Genomic DNA, 21581 nt, shown 5'->3' with positions numbered 1-21581 from the left:
TCCCGGTCGCTTTCTCTTTGAGTGTCCTGGTCGTCATTTATATTCCCTATGTGCCGGTGTCCTGGTCGTCATTTGTGTCCCAATGTAATTTCGTAATTTCGTCGGTCGAAAACATGACGTCAGTCGACACAGAAACATGACGTCACCTGACACACAGACAGACAGACAACTTATTTTTATATATATAGATAGATAGATAGATATATGTTACACTATCTTTACCGTTAGACCGTTACACGTTATTACCGTTATTATCGTTACACAAGCTCAAAAAATTGAGTTTTAAATTTAATTAAATTGCTTAAAATGTAAAAACTGGTGATTGCACAAATATTTCAATATATTTTGACAATGGATTAAAGCATTTCGAAAACCTTAAAACAGAAAACGAAACCAATTTACGTCATCAATTTGATCCAAAAATGACATAGCGTTGCCAGGACCAAGAACACAAGGGACAATGAGAATCCATATATAGAAGCCGGGGGCTTGCCATGCTGGGGCCCGCAGGGACCGGTGGCAAAGCCGTCGGGACCCAGCACTGTCTGCGGTTAGAACAAAAGGGACAAGGAGAATCCATATATAAAAGCCTGCCGCGTGCCATACTGGAGCCCGGTGCCATGCTGGGGCACGCGGGGACTGGTGGGGAAGCCGCCGGAACCCAGCACTGTCTGCAGTTAGAACATAAGGGACGATGAGAATCAATATATAGAAGCCTGCCGCATGCCATACAAGGGCCCGACGCCATTCTGGGGCCCGCAGGGAACGGTGGCGAACCCGCCGGGACCCAGCGCTGTCTGCGGTTAAAACACAAGAGACAATGAGAATCCATATATAGAAGCCTGCCGCGTGCCATGCTGGGGCCTGGCGGCGAAGTTCTAGTTGCCTTTTTAAGTAACCCAAAAATTGGAGGGCAACTACGCCTCCTTCTCCACCCCTTATTTCTTAATAAGCCAAAAAAAGAAGTAATATACAAAGTTCACTTTAATAATTTATGTGCAAAGACCCAAAATCAAACATGCATTAATTCAAAAACGTTGAAAAATTAAATGAAAAAAAAACTAGTTTGTTTAACTGAAAGTAAGGAGCAATATTAAAACTTAAAATGAACAGAAAATACTCCGTATATGAAATGTGTTATCCCCTCCGCAATCCGTCGCTCTTTACGCTAAGGATTGACTCTTTGCCACAATTCTACTTTTTAAAACAATTAAAAAATTTAGCGTGAAGAGCAAGGGATTGTGGAGGGGATAACCCATTCCATATACTGAGTATTTTCAGTTCGTTTTAAGTTTTAATATTGCTCCTTACTTTCAGTTGAAAAAAACTAGTTTTTCTATTTAATCTTATATAGACAAGAACATAACTTGCACTTTACTGAAATTAATCTTTTTTCGAGGTACTTTTTCTATTTCTTAACAGAGGTACTTTTATGGGAAGGGAGCAGAGGGGGAATTTGTCCTGGGCGGAGAAATTATTAGGGGCGTAAAATTTCAAAACATATAATCTAACAGTTATCAATTTGTTATTTTTGAAGTTTATTTTTATTAAAATAAATTAAAGGGGGTAGTTAATGCATAAAAATAATTAATGAATCACAAGTTAATTAATAAATTAAAAACTATGATACAAAAATTTGATAGAAAAAATCAGGTGGGTAAGACAGACGTATTGGTATTCATTTTCCCCGCATAATTTACACTTTTAAAGCTTGAAGGTGGAGAACGAGTAGCAAAAAGAAAAAACAATTTTCTTGCAAAATTGTAACGTAAATTTTTAGTAAAAAACTTGACTGGTTTTAGTAAAACCAGTTATAATTATATTTATTATTAAGATACTTTATTTTAAAATAAGTACAAAACATCAATCAGAAGCAAATCAGTTTTCAGTGAATATGTAATAAATTTTAAATGGTAGTCTACACTACAGTTTTGAATAGAGGTTTTGAATAAATAATCCCAAACCAAGAATGACGTCATAGTTAAATTTATTTCAATCAAACGTTAAATGAATTACTCTTAGAGCTGACATCACTAGAAAGGCTAGTGACGTCATGTAAAACTCCATGACGTCATTCGTAGCATAAATGGAAGCAGCACATTGCTCACACCCTCAGTACAAAAATATTACCACTAGGTATACGTTCTTGTAAACTTTGTTAAAGAAACATATACATTATGATGAAGTTAGATGAGGAAGTTAGAAAATTTAAAGACAATATTGTCGAACTGCCGAAGTTGCACAAATCCAGTTTTATAGGAGAACATGAGGAACTGAGCGCCATCAAGGAAATAAATACGAAATTAGAAATGGTATGTTCTAACAAGACCACTCCTTTAATCTACGCTGTGCATAACAAATCTGCGTTGGAAGTTGTTAGATATCTTCTTGAAAAAAAAGCAAACCTTCTTGAAAAAAAAGCGGTAACTAGTTACCGCTCCTATGGACCATTTGAAAATAACTTCCAAAAATTTGTAAGTGGTCAAACACCTTTACACCATGCTGTTTGGGAAGGAAAAGCTGAAGTGTGTAAGTTACTTATTGATTCCGGTGCCGAATTAGATGCAACGAATGTATATGGTGAAACACCTTTAGTTACAGCTATAAAAGCCAATAATTCTGATATAGTCAAATTGCTTTTGAAACGTGAGGCAAATCCAAACTGCGGGGAGTGTTTACACCTTGCTGCTAAGAAAGGAAGTTCTGATTTGTGTCAGTCACTTATTGATTCCGGCGCTAAGCTAGATGCAAGGAATGCAAACAAGGATACACCTTTACATGTTGCTGTAAGAAATAACAATTTGGAACTAGTCAACTTTCTATTGGACAAAATCCAAACTACGGTAGTAAATCCAAACTGTCGATTACTAATTAATGCAATGAATGCAGAAAATGATACACCTTTACATATTGCTATAAAATGCAATAATTTGAAACTAGTCGAACTCCTTTTGAAAAAAGGAGCAAAAGCAAGCTGTGACAAGCGTTTGAACTGTGGCAATGGTCTTTATTTGTGTCCTCTACTTACAGCTGTATCGTGCTTAATGTATAAAAATGGGTATAATAAGGATATAATCAAAAGGGTTGTAAGAAAAGGTGGTATAAAATGCAGTTCACAAACTTATAGCGGTGAATGCTATAGCGGACTTTTTCGAGATGAACTTACGGATGAAGATTGTTTATGGGATATTTTTGTGGAAAAAGATGATGCAGAAGTTGCCTTTGGAAAGAAAGAATGTGACGTAAAAGGTAGAAAACGAAGGAGAAATGCAGAAGAGCATGAAAATGTAATATTGCAAGAAAAGATAGATCTTGATAATGCAACGTCAAGAAAGTGTAAAGTTTTAAAAAGAAGTGAAAGATAAAATAGTCAGATTAAAAAAGATGTCGAATAGTGAAATCTAAAAGGTTGGCAAAGCATCGAGCGAAACAATTATTTGCCATTTCTATAAACTAACTGTTAGTTTAAAATTGATAGTAGTCTTTTTCAAAATTTATATGTTTTCTGTTTGTAAATTTGCTGCTTTTGGCTAATAAATTGCCTCTTCATTAGTATTATTGTTTTGCAGTTTTGATATTTTAGGTGTTTAATTTGCTTTTATCTGCTTTTGATCTTTCTACTTTAGATTATTTTCTCTTCCAATAAAGGTATATTCATTTTTAAACCCACTAATGGCTCTGGAAGATTTTGTTTTTTTTTTACAGAAAGTTAGAAAATTTGGCATCAAGACGAGTATTATGAGTCTTAGCTGATAAAAAAAAGACACTTGACCCTTTTTCGGCAAAATAATTATTTTCAAGTTTTCCCTGAGCATATTTTTTTTATTTTTTTTTTATGCTTACAGATAAACGTTTTAAGCTTTAAAGGAAAAAATGACTCGTCCTATTTTGGATGAACTAACATTTTGGATACACAAATTTTTTGTCTCCTTATTCTTTGCCTAAACTTGGTTAATTTAGTTTGTCCTTCCCAGGTAGTTCCTGAAAATTTCAACTCTTGACTAGTCGTTCCCAAGATATTGCAGATAACCTATTTTTACTGTTTACTTCTTACTGTTGGAAATCTTGCGTATATCCTTGGTTTAAAAAAAAGCTAATTAAAAGCTATTTTGTTTGAAAAAGTGAATGAATCTTTTGCATTGCTAATCTGATACAAGCTCCTTCAACCTTTATTAAACAAAATAAAAAACAAGTTTTTACAACTGAAAGTAAGGAGCAACATCAAAATTAAAACAAACAGAAATTATACGTATACGAAGGAGTTGCATATTCATAAAAGCCTCCCTCTTTCGCTAAAGTTTGGCTTTTTGTCCGAATTCTATAAGAGAAAATATCGAAATACGAAGTCCTTTAAAAAATAAGCTTTTCTAAAAATGCTAAAAAATTTTAGCTGAAAATCCCCCCCCAGAAAATTTCTTGCGGACGATACTGGGTGATTTTTTATTTTAGCACACTTTTATTTGGAAAAGACTTTAATTGCTGATTGTTTTTAAAATAATACCGGAAATCCTCCATTCCATGGAAAGTTCTTCCTGAAATTATCCCCCAACTCTTAGGAGAAAGATACACCCGCGAAGAATTCCCTCAGTAAAATTTATCTTGTGGAAAATCCCAACGGAGAATTTAACCCATGGAAAATCCCATAGTAAAATTGAACTGGCAAAGAGAAAGTAGGACAAATAAACAGAATTTCGTATAGGAATTCTGAAAAATTCCCCCAGCGTAAAATTTCCATTGGAAAGTTTTTCAAAGAAAAGTAAAGAGCAGCATTAAACCAAAAGTGATTAAAAATAAAGTCAAATAATATTCCAACGTAGAGCTACCACAGGTCACCGTAAATATATAAAAGAAACCCAAAATGAACAGAAATTACCATAAATAAACGAGTCAAACTCAATCCAGGCAAAAGTAAACATGAGTAAGGCTGACAACCCCCACGCCTTCTCAAAACCAGAACATAATTCGCACCTTACTGAAAACAAAATATATTTGAAATGTTTTACTTTTTGAGTTTAATAAATAGAAAATTATTTAAACTTTAAGGAATAAAAATCAGTATATGTGTATTAAACTTTTTTTTTAGTAAAGTACAAATTATGTTCTGGTTTTGCTTATACACAGAATATTCTAGATGTCTAGGCAAAAAGAATATTTCCAGAAAAATGTAATAAAAATATTTTATTATTAAGGTTGTGATATTTCTAACTTGCGATGGGGGCAATTCCTAAACATAATACGTATACCAAAAAACTTACAAGAATGAAAACAGCCAATAGTAAAAAAAAAAGTTTCAAGCATCATCCAGCATCTGATTTTGTTCATTTTTTTGCCGACCTAAACATCTGCATGTTCACCCTTTCAGGTACTTTGAAACTTAGAAGAATGCAGAGAAACAGTAGGCATACCGGCTTTAAGCTCAACTAGCCGGCCAAAATATTTCCAAGCTAACCTACCTCTACTTTGAACAAACTAGATTTTGGCAAGATGTGACAAAAAAAAACTGATTATCATCACTTACAGAAAAATGCTTGGCTTTAATCTTATAACACTGGCTACTAATTGCGTTCCAATGATAAATCGTCGTACATTTAAATCTCATGTTTCAAATTCTCTGTGTGCCAGACAAAAAGGGAGTAGAACTTTTAATCACCGTTCAAATGAATCCTTTCACGACATTATAGGACCACCGGGTTGATACGATCACTCCTGGGAAAAACACACATCCGTCATCTTTTCAAAAATCTTTTCAAACATCCGTCAAAATTCCACAGTTTTGCAGATAGGAAGTTGAAACCTCTACAATTTGGTTCTCTAATACGCTAAATCTGATTAGATCTGATATCCACTCTTCCAATATAAGCCCTTTTGCTGTCAAAGGGCACTTAACCTCCAAAAGAGCCTTCTCACCCGAAGGAAAAATTGCTATCCCGTCCGGACTGGCCCCTAGAAACCCATCTTCCTTGTGAATGAAAAGCCCAGCAGAGTTCACAATACAACCCGTTTTCTTTGCAAAAGCTGCAATAGCTACAGGCTCATACATCTGACCATGCTCCATTGCCTTTGTTTGGCGGTTTCTGGGATACAGCAGCTGCCGAACTAATATACCCACAGTCTTCAACCGCCTTTTACAAACAGCACCAGCTACGGAAGCGGTAATTCTGTTTTTTCTGTATTCTATCCAGTTATTATCGATAGAATTTTTCCGAAGCCTAGTGGCTTTTTTGATACTGAGGATTCCGTTGCAGTACATTGGAGACGGGTCAAAAAATCTGTTTTTGCAATTTCGAGCGCACTGCAATCAAGATCCGGAGCGGTTGCGTTCGAGCCGTAGTTTTTGTCTGCTCCGGTTGGCTCCCTGATTTCTTTTGAAGAGAGTTTTGTGGAAGTATTGGTGAAAAGGCGCTGTCTAGCAGACAGTTTTTTACGTCGAGCAGTAGTCATGGCCCGCTGCTGTGCAAGTTTTTTCAACTGCCTACTTGGTAAAGATCCTACAGTTCTTCGAAATATTTCAAGGCGATCTGAGTGACCTTTCATAAATCATATTCCTGCTGCTTTAACACGGGTGGTATATCGCGCAATTTGGATAACCATGATGTTTTTGCCATCTATAAGCCTTGCAACTATGCTCATAAAATATTCTGCAAGGTTGCTCGTGTTATTTCCTATCAGTAGACGAGCCCTTCTGGTCAGCGTATCAAAGGCTGAATACACATGGCTGAGAAAGATGAGAAAGGGGTGTCTTCAGGATTAACCTGTAGAACTTTCCCGGAGAACGAGCAGCATGTAGGACAAAATCTATGCTCGCCACGGAAAATATGCAGAGGAATTGCCTTCAGCGCACTGATGAGATCCTTTACGCTTTTCTTCTCTGTGGTGGCACATGCAATTGCATTTCTAGCAAAATCACACATTTTCTTTATAATTGCAGCACTAAGAAATCTTCTGCATTCGGCATTTTCATGCTGCTTCTTATATAGTCTGTTTTTCAAGCATTTGGACGCATGATTAGCACACAATATTTTCTACATTTCTGCCATATGGTACCCTTGCTATAATTTCAGAATGGGTACTCGAATCGCCGTTGGCAACAAATCGAGCATATCTTAGATTGAGCATGGATGTTGCCCCTGCCAGTTCATAAAACTGTATGTCAGGAACAGATGTATTTACTTGATGCCTGTCTTTCACGCAAGTACTGCAATATTTATTTCTAATTCCTAGATTTAAGAGTTTCTTCAAATAGAAACCTATCACCACTCCACAGCCTGAGATTGCACGATACCTATTCCCATAACTTCGTGTACACCAACTTCCATCAACTATAACACATGTCTCTACAGCTCCATTTAGGTGAATTTTCTCACCTGCTTCCAGTGCCATCCTTCGCTCAGTTTTCCCATTTTCGATAAGATAATCATAGAGAACTTTTTCCAATTCTACGCAAATTTCTTTCTCAAGTTTCGTAAAGACTTGTTGAGACGGAGTATTTATTCCAATCGTAGAGAAATGTTCTTGAACCTGGGCGTGAGTCATCCCACCATTTATTGCACCAACCACTACCTCATTGTTGACACTTACTGTTCCTGTTTCTGTTTTGTGTTTCTTTCTGATAGTATTCACACTATCAAAATCAGTCCTTTTCCGTTTTTTGACTACGGTTTCCATTGAGTCTGTTTTTTTAAGCCTTCGAGAACCAAGGGGCTTTTCTGTGTGAATTGTGGTCTCTTCATGACATGATTCGCATTTGAAGATGAGTCTTGAGGACAATCCAGCTCTATATTCCTTGGAAAACATCATATTCGAAACCAACTTGATGTCTTGGCACCTGTAAATACAAAGCTAACTGGTTGTGAGGAAGTAAAATAGTAAAGTAGCGATTTTATTGTTTTGGTAGAAAGGAAAGTGCTATAGCTTCAAAAAGGATAGGTAGTATGTAGAGTAGTGAGCGATGTAGGGTAATTAAAATATGAAATAAAATACAAAATATAGCTAGAAATGGGTGAGAAGTGGAAATTATACGATCTAATCGAAGGTTTGTTGTATTTCATTGTCAGATTAAACTACCCAATTTTATTAATAATAAATAATAAAGACAATTATAACTCTTTACATTATTAAATAAAAAAACAAGTTTTTTTAACTGAAAGTAAGGACGAAACTAAAATTTAAAACGAACAGAAATTATTCCGTGTATCAAAGGGGCTGTTCTCTCCTCAACCCCGCTCTTCACGTTAAAGTTTGACTCTTTCTCTCAACTCTACTTTTTAATACTGCAAAAACTTTAGCGTAAAGAGCGGGGCGTTGAGGAAGGAACAGCCCCTTTCATATACGGGGTAATTTCTGTTCGTTTTAAGTTTTAATGTTACTCCTTACTTTCATTTAAAAAAAAATCGTTTTTTTTTATGTAATTTCTGACCGTTTTTTAGTTAATCCATGTTTTGATTTCGGCACTCCGCAGATGAATAATTAAACCGAAATTTGCATATTTTTTTTTTTGGCTAAATGGCTTTCTCATAGTTTTGATCGAACGATTTTGAGAAAAATGAGCGGGGGAGGAGGCCCAGCTGCTCTCCAATTTTTTATTACTTAAAAAGGCAACTAGAGCCTTTAGTTTTTTACGATGGTTTTCATTAGTAAAGATATACGTAACTTACGAATTAGCTTACCTAACGAACTTCTATATTCGCATGTTTCTATTACGTATATGAGGGGGTTCGCCCACTTGTCAATACCTCACTCATTACACTAAAGCTTAAATTAAAGCCTAAATCCTTAAAAATGACCCCTGAATCACAAAGGCCGTAGAATAAATAGTAAACAACTAAAAATACTTTAGCGTAAAGAGTGAGGGATTAGGAGGAAATTAACCCTTTATATGTGTAATATTTTTTGTTCGTTTTAAGTTTTAAAGCTGGTCCTTACTTTCAGTTGAAAACACTTTTTCATATTTATTTTTTCATTGTTTTTTTTTTTTAATCATGCTAGAAAATCCTGCCCCTTCCCCTTCATGGAAATTTTTCCTCCCCATGACAAATTCCTCCATGGAAAGTTTCCCCTCCTTCCAACCGAAAAATCCCACTGAAAACGTCTGTACACTTCCAAATAATCATTACTATGTGCAAACACTGGTCAAAGCTTGTAACTTGCAGTTTCTCCCACGGGGACTGTGGGGGAATAAGTCGTCCCGAAAGACATAGTTATAAGGTTTTAACTATGCTGAATAAAATGGCTATATCAGGATTTTGATCGGACGACTTTTGGAAAAAATGAGCGTGGGACGGGAGCCTAGCTGCTCTCCTATTTTCTGGGTCACTTAGAAAGGGTGCTAGAACTTTTCATTTCCATTCGAATGAGCCCTCTCGCAAAATTTTAAGACCACTGGGTCGATACGATCACCCCTGGAAAAAAATGAAAAATAAATAAATAAACACGTATCCGGGATTTGTTAAATGACTTTTAGGGGGTGTTTCCCCCATTTTCTAACACAAGGTAAATTTTCTCAGGCTCGTAACTTTAGACGGGTAAGACTAAACTTGATGGTGAAACTTACATATTTAAAATCAGCATAAAAGTGTGATTCTTGTGATGTATTTCTTGGTATCAAAATTCTGTTTTTTAGAGTTATGGTTGCTATTGAGCCGGGTCGCTCCTTACTATAGTTCTGTAGTAACTGTTTGAAATTATCTCTACTGTTAAGTTCGCTTTATGTTGGAAATAAAATGAAAAAAAGAAGTTTTTTAACTGAAATTAAGGAGCTACATTAACGAACTGGAATTACTCCGTATATCAAAGGGGCTTTTCCATCCTCAACACCTTGCTCTTTACGCTAAAGTTTGACTCTTTTTCTCAAGTTTTCTTTTTAAAACAGCAAAAAACTTTAGCGTAAGGAGCGGGCCGTTGAGGAGGGAAAAACCCTTTTAATATACAGGGTAATTTCTGCTTGTTTTAAGCTTTAATGTCGCTCCTTACTTTCAGTTAAAAAACTTGTTTTTTTTGTGAACGTTTTTGGATTAATACATTTTTTTCTGTTTTTTCCTGTTTCTCTGTTTACCATCCTGGCATGTCCAATGAATTGTGGGACAGAATAGAAGCAGTTCAAAAAACGTGTCTAAGAATTATTTTCAAACAGGGTAAAGGGCCTTACATTTCCTTTCTTCGGAGAGCAAATCTAGTTACCCTTAAGGAAATGAGAGTACAAATTTCCTTGTGTTTGGCCAACAATACCGTGCATAAGGCTTGTACAACTTCTTTTTTCCCTAGTGAACATTTACCCACCCGCCACGTCAGGGGTGAATCCAGGATTTTTTTGATTTTATTTTTTTTTTGGGGGGGGGGCATATAAAAGGTTGCTCCGATAAACTTGTGGACAAAGAAAAACCAACAATTTAAAGGGAATTAAAACAATTTCTAAGTCGTAGGTAGGTAGTGGACATGGACTTTTATTTAATATAAAATCTGATGAGTTCTATTGAAATTAAAGTCAGTTAGAAATATTGATACAAAAAAAGTAAGTTTATAAGAACCACCTCGCAACAAAAACAATTAAAATCCTCTACAAAAAAATAATCTATTTAATATTTTCTGCATAATTTGTAGCATTTGCACTTCTGGCGACTATAGCGAGTTAGTTAAACTTTGTTTTGTCAAAAGGAAAATTAGTACCATATTTTGGTATCATACCATTTTTGGTATCATCTTGGGGAAGAATGTTCAACGGGGAATTAAATGGTACTATTTTATTGTTTTATATAATGTTTCCATTAAAAGTACTCAGAGAACTGAATCACACCATTTTTAGCCAACTTCAGCAATTTTTTTTTTAATCAACCACTTATTCTATCCCTGTTTGCTAATTTATTTAGCTTTTTTATAGTAATTTACCGAAAAAGTTCTTGGTTATGTTAATTATCCACTTCAAATTAATGTTTATTTAGTCAGCTGTTAGTCAGTTAAAAACTACAGTGGTTTCTGACAGGTGGTGCTAAATTTTCTCAAGGGAAAATCGACTATTGTATTTTTAAAATATTTGAACAATTATTTAATACACTATAATTTACAACTATTGATACTACTATTATTAAAACAATTAACTAGTATTGGCATTATTTACCAGTAACCATTCACTAATGAATCACAAAGTACTATTAAGCACATATTCATTACTAGATAATTTTCTATAATGTTTCTAGCAATCAGTTAGGAAGTTAAAAGCTTTAAGCTATAGTAATTTCTGAAAGATGGCGTTAAATGTGTCAATGGAAAATGTCCAAGGGACTTTCAATGCTTAAACTATTTGTACTATGGTTTTCTAGCTTACTACTATTTATTGTTACTTTACTTAATTTTAAATGTATACATTTAATAAGTTTATCATTGAAAATTCAATATCTGCCAAGACAAATTATTGAAGTACGTTTTAACTACCTTGTTTTTTCTTCTAAATCAAATAATAACTTTCGACCAATCATTTCATCAATACTTCAGCGCTGAACCAAGAGATTATCTAGGGGGAAAAGTTAACGAGTTTCACCCCCAAAATCTTTGTCCGAATTCCTCGTATCCTGAACAAAATGTATTTGAACAATTTTTATCTTTTTTTTTTGTAAATAAGCACTAAAACTAAAATCCTGATGATAGAAACCCCGTAACTAAAATCCTGATGACAGTGTCGCACTAAGCTTAATATAGCTGTTTTTATATAGATAAAAAATTTAAAATATTTTTTTTTTAATCAGACAAATAAATTTGTATATTTTGTAAATATGTTAACAAAAATTTTATAAATTTTATAAATATATTTACGATTTGATTCAGAACCACTACTGCTGTTGCTGCTGCTGCTTGATCTGTTACTTGAAGAATCACTTGTTGATGACAGTCCTGAAAGACCAGTGACTTTTTATCCTAATTTACTCATTTCTGAATGTACCTCAGATTTTCGAACTGTAAAAAATTGCATGGATTTAGTGGGAATTTACAGAGAGGAAAGACAAAAGACCTATTATGGCAAAGCAAAACAAGGCCCTAGAATAACGTAGGCCATATTATAAAAAAAAACTGACGTTGAATTTTGCGTGTCAATCACTTAAGCTTGACTTATGTCGTTTTGTCAAGTTTGTTTTGCATAATGAAAAACAAACAGCTAAATTAATTAATAATTACGAAGTTTTTATGATAGAAGTGAAGAGAAAATAGAAACAAAACCAAAATTACTGCTTCTTAGAATATCAAATAAGCCGACTAGCGATACTTCCTTATATTTGCGTAATAACAATGTTATAACAACGTTTAACAATAGTAATCACTCAAACAATTACTATAATAAAGTGCATTAAAATCCTTTAAGGAACATATAAAGAAAGAAAGGTAAGAGAAGGAAAACAAAGAAAAAGGAACAACGAAAAAAGAAGTAAACTTAATACCTGATTTAGTAAACCCTTAGAACGTGTGGACCAGTGCCACAGTAATTTATGTGAGGATGAGGAAAAAACAAATAAAATGCATAAGAACCCTTATCTTTGAACGTTATTTGTTCAACCTCTGATGCATTACATCACCTGATGGATCTTATAAATGGTGTACTCAAAGTTTTAAATTGCTGTTAGTCATTTTCAAAATTTATATGTTTTCTGTTTGTAACTTTGCTTTTTTTGGCTAATAGATTAAGTCTTCATTATTAATATTGTATTGTAGTTTTGACATTTAGGTGTTTAATTTGCTTTATCTATTTTTCAGCTTTCTACTTTATATTATTTCCTTGTCAAATTAAGCTATACTCTATAAGGAGGCCTTTAGTACTACCAACTCCAGCGCCTAAACAAGCTGGGCTATACTCTCGATTCCAACTCTTTTTTAGAGAGAAGTATTCCTTCATCTGGATTACGACTTTGTTCAGTTACAGCTCTTAAGAAGGCTAAGCTATACACTCGGTTCTGACTCCTTTTTCAAAGGGTATTATACCATAAGTCGGGTTAGGCGTATGTTTAGGTCTGTCGGCTCCACCTCTTAAGCAAACTAAGCGATATCTTTGAATCCGACTCTTTTGCTAGAGGATAGTGATCTATCTTGAACTTGCCTCATATCTTAAAAATATCAGTGCAATAGGCAAGGCAGCATGCAAAGTTTTTTTTTCGGAGTGGGTTTTACAAAATGATGTCCTTTCAAGGGGGTTACACAAAAAATACACAAAAACACATAAGAAAATCGTCTATATTCATTTTTGTTACGTTTTTACGAATCGGGAAAAATTCCGGGGGGAGGAGGTTTAAACCCCCTAAATTACCACCTGGAAACGGTTTTGACTATGGGCAATAATAAGACTTTTGTAGTTTATATTAAGGTTGATTAGTTCTTGATTTCGAATATTACTTAAGTAAGTTTCTTCAATTAAAATCGGTATCGGCCCTGGGGATCGAATCAGTCAACCTTCTATTTTCTGTAGATTTTTTAACTAGCTTCCAGGACTCCGTTACATCATTCATTATAAATTTATATTTGGAAAGAATATTAGCAGACAAACTGAATGGTACTATCCTTTTGTTATCACAATGTTTCCATCAAAAGAACCCACAGAACGAAATGTTACCATCTATAGCAGACTTCACCAAATCTGGTTTTAATTCACCCACTTATTTTATCCCTATTTACTAACTTATTTGACTTTTTTTTAATTTACTAAAAAAGTTCTTGATTATGTTAATTCTGCACTTCGAATTAATGTATGTTTAGCCAGCTGTTAGTTAGAGACTTTTGGTTTTAGTTGCTTCTGACAGATGTTGATATATTTTGTCAAGAAAAAAAAAGACTGATATACTTTTAGAATACTGTAACAATAATTCTATACACTACAAGTTACAACTATTGATACTACTATTATTTTACTACTATTTTACCACTATTACTAAAACAATTAACCTCTATTATCATTATTTACCAGTAACTATTCACTAATGTACCACAAAATAGTAGTTAGTACTTATCCGTTACCATATAACTTACTATGTTGTTTCATTAGCAATCACTTAGAAAGTTAAAAACTTTAAGCTATAGTAATTTCTGAAGAAGGAGTTATGTGTGTCAAGGGAAAACGTCAAGGGAAAAGCGAAATATATATTTTTTTAATCATACAAATAAATTTGTATCTTTTATAAACATGTTAAATTAAATTAAATAAATTTTATAAATATATTTACGATTTGAATCAGAACCACTACTGCTGTTTTTGCTGCTGCTTGACCCGGTACTTGAAGAATCACTTGTTGATGACAGTCCTACAAGACCAGTGACTTTGTGTCCTAATTTACTCATTTCTGATTGTACCTCAGATCTTCCAACTGTAAAAGAAAAATTGCATGGATTTAGTGGGAAATTTACAGAGAGGAAGGACAAAAGACCTATTACGGTAAAGTACAACAAGGCCCTAGAACAATGTAGGCCGCATTATAAAAAAAAAAACAACTGACGTTGAATTTTTTGTGCAAATCACTTAAACTTGACTTATGTTGTTTTGTCTAGTTTATTTTGCATAATGACAAAAAAACAGCTAAGTTAATTAATAATAACAAAGTTTTATGATAGAAGTGAAGAGAAAATAGAAACAAAACCAAAATTACTGCTTCTTAGAATATCACATAAGCCCACTCGCGATACTTCCTTATATTTGCGTAATAACAATGTTATAACAACGTTTAACAATAGTAATCACTCAAACAATTACTAGAATAAAGTGCAATAAAATCCTTTAAGGCAAATATAAAGAAAGAAAGGTAAGAGAAGGAAAACAAAGAAAAAGGAACAATGAAAAAAGAAGTAAACTTAATATCTGATTTAGTAAGCCTTTAGAACGTGTAGATCAGTGCCACAGTAATGTATGGGAGGATGAGGAAAAAGTAAATAAAATACACAAGAACCCTTATCTATATAGGCTTCCAATGATAGTTAAAAAAAAATGAAGAACTGTTTTGCCCGTAGTTATTTTCACAGACCTTAAACACTATAAACGCCAAAGAGTACTATTTCAAATGATCTCCATGCCATGTTTGATGTGAAATCAAGATGTAAAACCTTATCGTGTTGTAAATCTCATTTATACGGATTACTTTGCGCTGAAGAAGTGGATAGCTTTATCCATTTGAGTAGCATTAGTAGCAAGGAAGGTTCATTTAATGAAAAACAGACAAGGTGCAAGGTATTGTTTGGCGGTTGATGAAAGCATGATGGATAGCAATAGGAAGGAATAGTCAAATTGAAGCTAAAAGCCAAAGTGCCGATAGTGCAGTTCTGAAACATGGATGGTTTTAAAAATCAAGATATATGTTCAAGATATTTTCCAGAGAAATTGATAAGTTTCAAATGGACGGGGGGGGGGGGCAATACATGATTGCCGGTCTAAAAGAAAAACAGACGAAAACCAAAACCTTGGTCGTAGAATAGCCAAAGGAATTATATCGGAATTCAGAATTCGAGCAAAGTGTAGACTGAAAGTGGTGTCAAAGACACGACCTGGGCGAATTTTAACAAAAGATAAATGCGGCGGCATTTCCAATTTCTTTCCTCACAAAATAGTAGACACTACTGCTTTTATTCGGCCCATAACCCGACCAGCTCTTAGGTAAGAAAAAAGTCAAAGAATACGGCGTTAGACTTTACAATCCTACCGGCGGTGTTGATCTGCGTTTCAAACCCCCTTTAGTAAGGAAATGCAATGAGGGGCTAGGGGCCGGTAATCTTGAGCTTTTGCAAACCTTCCCTATTTACCTTCTCCAAATTTCTCCAGGTGCCGATTTAGAGCTGAATTGACTCTGGCTGACCTTACATAGTCACGACACTGATCCCCTGTCCCAAACCAAATAAACAGCAACATCAGGACTCGAACCCATGTCCACACGAAAAAAATAATTTAAGTTTAGTTTCCAAAATCTAAAATTTTAGCATGCTTAGACTAGTGTGCTACAGAGCGGGGGTCTATGACAAGGAAGGGGAAGGGTCCCTCTACCCAACTAATAGCATATTGAATTCTCCTCAAATAGACTACCTTAATTAGAATTGTTTGAATAGACAACAAAAGTTCTTTTAAAACAAAAAACCAAGCGTGACACATAACCAAGCACATCATTATTTTGCAACAATTTACAAATCTTTCCGTTTACTGCCATTTCTCCTTTAGCTATAGCTTATTATTCATATCAAAATAAGACAGAAAAAAAAATATACGTCACTTCAATTTTATTAGTTCCTTTTTTAAAAATAATAGGAAGTATATTCAACTTATGTAAGCAAAAGAGTAGATCCAAAGCTAACCGTAGAATACCATCCGGATTGAGCAATTGAAGTATTAAGAGGTAGTATTAAGAGCTATCTCTATTTTTTTGATTTGTTAACAGGCCCATTTCCGTCTAAGACTTAACAAATCATGCAGGTTGATACATTCCACGCACGGTGGAAGTGTGCCACGTTTAGCACGAAGAACCTTATTGGGGCTGAAATTTGCAAGGAGAGATTCACGCGCAGTGGAACTTATGTCCATTCGAGGTGCACCTATGATGGCAGAGATAAGGTAAGCCCTTAGATTCATCCAACGTGTGCTAAAGAACACAGTCTTGGTAAAATGGTGATTTAAACTTACTTTAAAGATAATTTTTGATCAAAGTTAACAAATGAGATAAACATGCAAGAGAATATGGAAATGATCATCAACATTTTAGTATTTCGAGACAAAAGAGAGAGGACTAAAATTACTAAGGCCAGAACAATATTGGAGAGACGGGCAAATATCACTTCTTGGCTAAACATCTGGGGGAACTCCAAAGTAAAGAACTTAACCAACTAAAGAATACTTTAGCACTATTCTTAAACAAAATATCTATGCTTAAAATTATCCTAAGACAAAAAAAAAATAAAAATTCCACAGACAAAAAAAATTCTCCCACCCCCTAAATTATTAGAAGTTTGGAATCAAATCCAGTGAAATACTTCTTTTTTTATCTTATTTCAAATGGTTAACAGACTAAAAATTTGGCAACTAGTTCACCCAATTGCAGTTTAAATATAAAAGATAAAATTAAACGAAAAGGCAATTAACCATCAAATGATTGCCCTAATTTAACTGTTGACACTTTTGCCTTTCTTTCTCCAGAATTCCCCCTCAAAATCAATGGTGATCATAACCAAAACAAGTGATGTATCTTCTCTGTTTGCCTACATAGACTGTTTAAAGCTGTACATTAATTTAGCCTAATTCTAGTAGAATAAACAACAAAACAAACAAGTTAGGATAAAAATAACCATTGAAGTGTGACCCTAAGTAGACCATTGATACTACTGATATTGCATCAACACCCTGCTCCTGCATCCCAATAACAGCAGGGAAGAGTCTCTTTTTTGGTAGTCCTGAAAGAAGAAAAAAAGTAAATGCAGAACTTGGGCTTTGGCGAACCAATATCTCGATTCTGGTGTAATCAGAAAAATTAACTGTAGGATACAAAAGTGGATGATTCCGTTAATTCCCATTTGTGCATGTGAAGTCATATATATGTGAAGTAAATGGTGACCTTCAAGAAGAACGAAAAAACTAATATTTTTACCTTTTACGATTAAGAAGATGAGTTTTTACTTAATACAAAAACTACATTGAATATCAACATAGCAAGATAAAACTTATACAAACGAGATTTTTACATTTAACTTGACTTTTACACATCATGACTGCAGCCTACAGCACGACCTTGTAAAGAACAAATCTAACTCATAGTAAACCAATTGTTAAAAATATTTATAATGTCCATAATCTCCTTTATAATCTCCAAAACTGATAACACAATATGGGAGAACTGCACTCCCCTTCCTTGAACATCAGGGAAAATTAATTTTTTGCATGGGAAGTAATATTCCAGAATTAGCATCCACACAAAATAATATGGGTAGCCTAGAAGAGTGGAAACTGGCACTAGCGTTGGCTGAAAAAAAACAACACAGAAACGATCCAGCCTCTGGTGAAACTTGGCACTTTTCAAGCATTGCAATCGTTTTTCTGTCTGAATCTGAGATCAGACACTTATTACTACACTATTTCTACCAGCTGCATAAATTTAAATGATGAATCTTATTAATATACTTTAAAAAAAAACAGAGTGCGACCAAACGCTAAATGATAAGGTTTTTTTTTTGTCGACACTATCGCCAGTTCTCACTTTTATAGTTTAACCATAATCTTTGATCAGCGCTATTTCTTCTTTTCGTTTTACTAAACCTACTGATATTTTGTAAAAGAGTTAAGGACTAGTGGTCAATTAGCTCATTCTCCCTCTCAACATAGCACCAAAAAAATAAAGAGGTTAAAAGAACTCAAGTAAAATCATAGCCAAATAAAAGATTTACTGCTACAATAGCAATGAGAAAACGTTCAGGGCCGAGGAACACAAAAGGACTCTTTGAACATATTTTTAAGTTTTGGAAGAAAACCAAAAAATAGATACAGTTTAAAAAGCTTGGAGCACGCTTTATTAAGGGAAAACACATTTTTTTTTTTCAAAACAAAATAACTGACCCCTGACTCCTGAATTCAAATCAATTAAAGGGGAATTAAAATCAGTTTGGTGGACTATGATGAAAAAATTAAGAGCCATGGCTAGTTGGAGAAAAATCCAAGACAGATAGTTTGAGTGAGAGGCAAACCTGGTATAAGCCTTTTTTAGAATTGTGTAAAAATGATGTCATTTCACTAGTTGATAGATAGTCTATCATCAATCAATCCTAGGGTCAGAACTGAGGTAGATTCAAAATATATTAATAAATATAATATAATATAAAAAGTGTAATAATTCAAAACATAACTCGTACTAAAATTTAAACTTAATGCCTCTTCATGATTTCAAATTTGCAATTTTCAGAGGTATAACTCATTTTTTTTCTATTACTATTCCTTAACTTGATTCAAGATTACATAATTTTGGTCATGATTTTCAAACCTATTGCTGTTTGAACTTTTTTATTTTTTCTAATGGCTGAGAGCTTTTCAGAACCCGTTTGGTTGACTTAACAATTGAAAAAATAACATCCAAGCCAGGACAATCACAGTCAGCCCAAATCGACAACTAAAACTTATGATGGTGCTTGGTATCTTGCAATTCATCGTCTTCTTTCCAACCCTGTTGCTGTGTCCCTATTTTGACCCTTGTCAAAGGTACAGATACAGAACAGGCGACTTTAAAAAGCATGTCTCAATTCAGATAGAAAGCAATCAAGGTCCAGTGGGTTCCCTTTCAGCAAAGTAGACAGAATGTGGAGATGGATTTTAATTTTCATTAGCAAAGAATCAAGCCTGTGCTGAAAGGACAATATATCTGTGTTATCCCATGATACTTCTGTAAATCAACAGGGTCTTGTTTTATTTTGTAAAAAGGACATGTAGATGTTGAACTGGAGGTGCAGATTGTTGCTTGATAGGATGCCATCTAAAATAGTAATGGTGGTAGATTGAAGGGTGGTTTTGCATATTAATATTGTCAGGAATATTTGAAAGCATCACAGGAACAGAGGTAGATTGGCAAGCTGGTGTCAATGGCCATATAACTGGGCTTGAACTCTGTAAAAATCTTTTCTGTTTTTTCTTTTACTATAAAACCAAGCATCAGGATGCATTTCCTGAGGTGCAATGCCACTATTGTAAGGGTGGAAAAGAAAACATGTCTAAAGGGTCAAGTATTGCAAACAGCAGCAAATCTTCCTTTTCTATGAGGCTGCATAGCAGTTGAAAAATGTCCAGCAAAACAATGATGCTGGATGGGATCCTCTTCTCCTCTCAAGTATGTCAACCTTTAATGCAACTTTGCAAGTATCAATTTTCTGCTTAATTGCATCTTTTGCAAAAAATTGAGTACAAACCTTTATCACAGTGCCTTTATCCTTGGCAAGTGACTGCTGTGAGAAGTTCAGCAAAAGTTCAAAAGTTAGACAAATTACTAACTTTTCAGCTGCTTCTCTTTTGGACGATTTTACAAGTTTGTCAGTGATATGGCTTTGTGAGGTCTGACAGAACTCATTTTGATGTAGCATCATCTAATTTAGTGCATCAGCATAACTTTTTATAAGCCACCTCTGCCATACAGAACCTGATTTGATATTTTTCAGCCACTTGGAGAGAATTCCTTGGTTTTGCTGCCTTAATGGGCACCAACTGGATGTTAATGAGTGACTTCCACCACAATTGGCACTCATGTATGATTTCGGTCTGATTTCAGGGTCTATTGTTTTCAATGGGCACTGGTGTGACTGGTATTTCTCTGAGCACCTCAAACATATTGACTCTTTAGCTCTACATTCTTTTTGAGTGTGTCTATATTTCTGGCACTTGTGACACTGAAGGACTCTGCAAAAGTATTTATATACCTCCCTTTTTCTTTCAAAGCACCAGATATTTGGTGATAGGGTCCTACCCTCAAAAATAATTAATAGTGAAAGACTATCTTCAAGTTTTTTAGATTTTTTATAGTATCTTTTCTGCTCTTTTCCCAATTTTGGGGGTTTGTAAGCTCTCCTTGATTTCTTTCATGGATAAGTTAGGAGGGATACCTTCATTTATTCCTCTTACTATAGGTTAGATTCTTTTTGTCTATATAGTGATGCTGCAATGTCCTAGCAAATAAATAATGTAGGGGCTTTTCTACACTTGACACTGATTGTTGCTCAACATTGGCAAAAATCGTTTCCTATGCTGCTACCAAAGGAAAGATCATAAGGACAGGGCACATTCAATAAGAATATTATTCTCCTGATTTAAATCATGCTCCTGATCTTCTCTGTGAGATTAGCTTAGTAAATGCTTTCAATAATTATTTGCAAAGCTTGGAAAAGTCAGATAAAACCTTTGGGTGCAACAGCAACATCTGGGGAGCTTACAGTAAAACGAATTTCCATTTAACATAAGAATTTAAGGTGTCAGGCGAATTGCAAAATGCCTGATCTTGCTACAAGATGAAGATGAAGAAGATGAATGACAACAATGGCTTTTTGAAATCATCTAACTTTCAAACAGACTATCAATAGTAAAAGGCATCTACAAAAAGCTAACTAATAAAAGATAAAAGGAAAATTTCTTGAGCCTTGTTTTTGACAGTTTACAAGTCAATTAGCTCATTCTCCCTCTCAACATAAGCACCAAGGTAATGAAGAGGTTAAAAGAATTCAAGTAAAATTATTGCCAAATAAAATATTCACTGCAACAATAGCAATGAGAAAATGTTCAGGGCACAGGAACACAATAGGACTCTTTGAACATGTTTTTAAGTTATGGAAGAAAACCAAAATATGGACACAGTTTGAAAAGCTTGGGACACGCTTTGTTAAGGGAAAACACATTTTTTTTTTCCAAAACAAAATAATTGACCCCTGAATTCAAATCGAAATATTGACTCTTTAGCTCTACATTCTTTTTGCATATGTTTATATTTCTGGCACTTATGACACTGAAGGACTCTGCAATAGTATTGGTGTACCTCCCTTTTCTTCCAAAGCACCAGATATTTGGTGGTAGGATCCTATCCTCAAAAACAATTAATACTACAAGACTATCTTCCAAGTTTTTT

General features: G+C 34.4%; 2 protein-coding genes across 3 annotated transcripts; one reads left to right on the top strand and one right to left on the bottom strand.

The window, feature by feature from the left end:
- Positions 1-275: 275 nt before the first annotated feature.
- LOC136030287 (sericin-2-like) lies at positions 276-18440 on the bottom strand. Of its 2 annotated transcripts, XM_065709151.1 has the most exons (4): positions 17284-18440; positions 14193-14333; positions 11803-11880; positions 276-7825 (listed from the first exon to the last, which is right to left on the bottom strand). In XM_065709151.1, exons 1-4 carry the CDS (start codon positions 17348-17350, stop codon positions 7794-7796), a joined length of 318 nt encoding a protein of 105 aa, XP_065565223.1. In that variant the 5' UTR covers positions 17351-18440; the 3' UTR covers positions 276-7793. The 2 variants fall into 2 exon arrangements, 1 of the variants encoding a protein (XP_065565223.1); XR_010618231.1 differs by lacking the exon at positions 276-7825 and having other exon boundaries at positions 11720-11943; positions 17284-17745.
- On the top strand, positions 2178-3365 carry LOC136030657 (ankyrin-1-like). Its single transcript, XM_065709726.1, has one exon. The coding sequence runs from the start codon at positions 2178-2180 to the stop codon at positions 3363-3365; it is 1188 nt and encodes a 395-aa protein (XP_065565798.1).
- Positions 18441-21581: the final 3141 nt, after the last annotated feature.

The sequence above is a fragment of the Artemia franciscana genome, chromosome 8, assembly GCF_032884065.1.
Source record: "Artemia franciscana chromosome 8, ASM3288406v1, whole genome shotgun sequence".
Taxonomy (NCBI): Eukaryota; Metazoa; Arthropoda; class Branchiopoda; order Anostraca; family Artemiidae; genus Artemia; species Artemia franciscana.
Note: the sequence above shows the minus strand (reverse complement) of the source record. Positions and strands in the feature narration are given on the sequence as shown.

Excerpts from the sequence above, each read along its gene's own strand:
- LOC136030287 (XM_065709151.1), bottom strand. The coding sequence starts at position 17,350 with ATGCAGGAGCAGGGTGTTGATGCAATATCAGTAGTATCAATGGTCTAC. Across the intron at positions 11,881-14,192 it reads TAGTGGTTCTGATTCAAATC|GACTGTCATCAACAAGTGAT; the intron begins GTAAATATATTT and ends CTGGTCTTTCAG. Across the intron at positions 7,826-11,802 it reads TAGTGGTTCTGAATCAAATC|GTGCCAAGACATCAAGTTGG; the intron begins GTAAATATATTT and ends TTGTATTTACAG.
- LOC136030657 (XM_065709726.1), top strand. The coding sequence starts at position 2,178 with ATGATGAAGTTAGATGAGGAAGTTAGAAAATTTAAAGACAATATTGTC.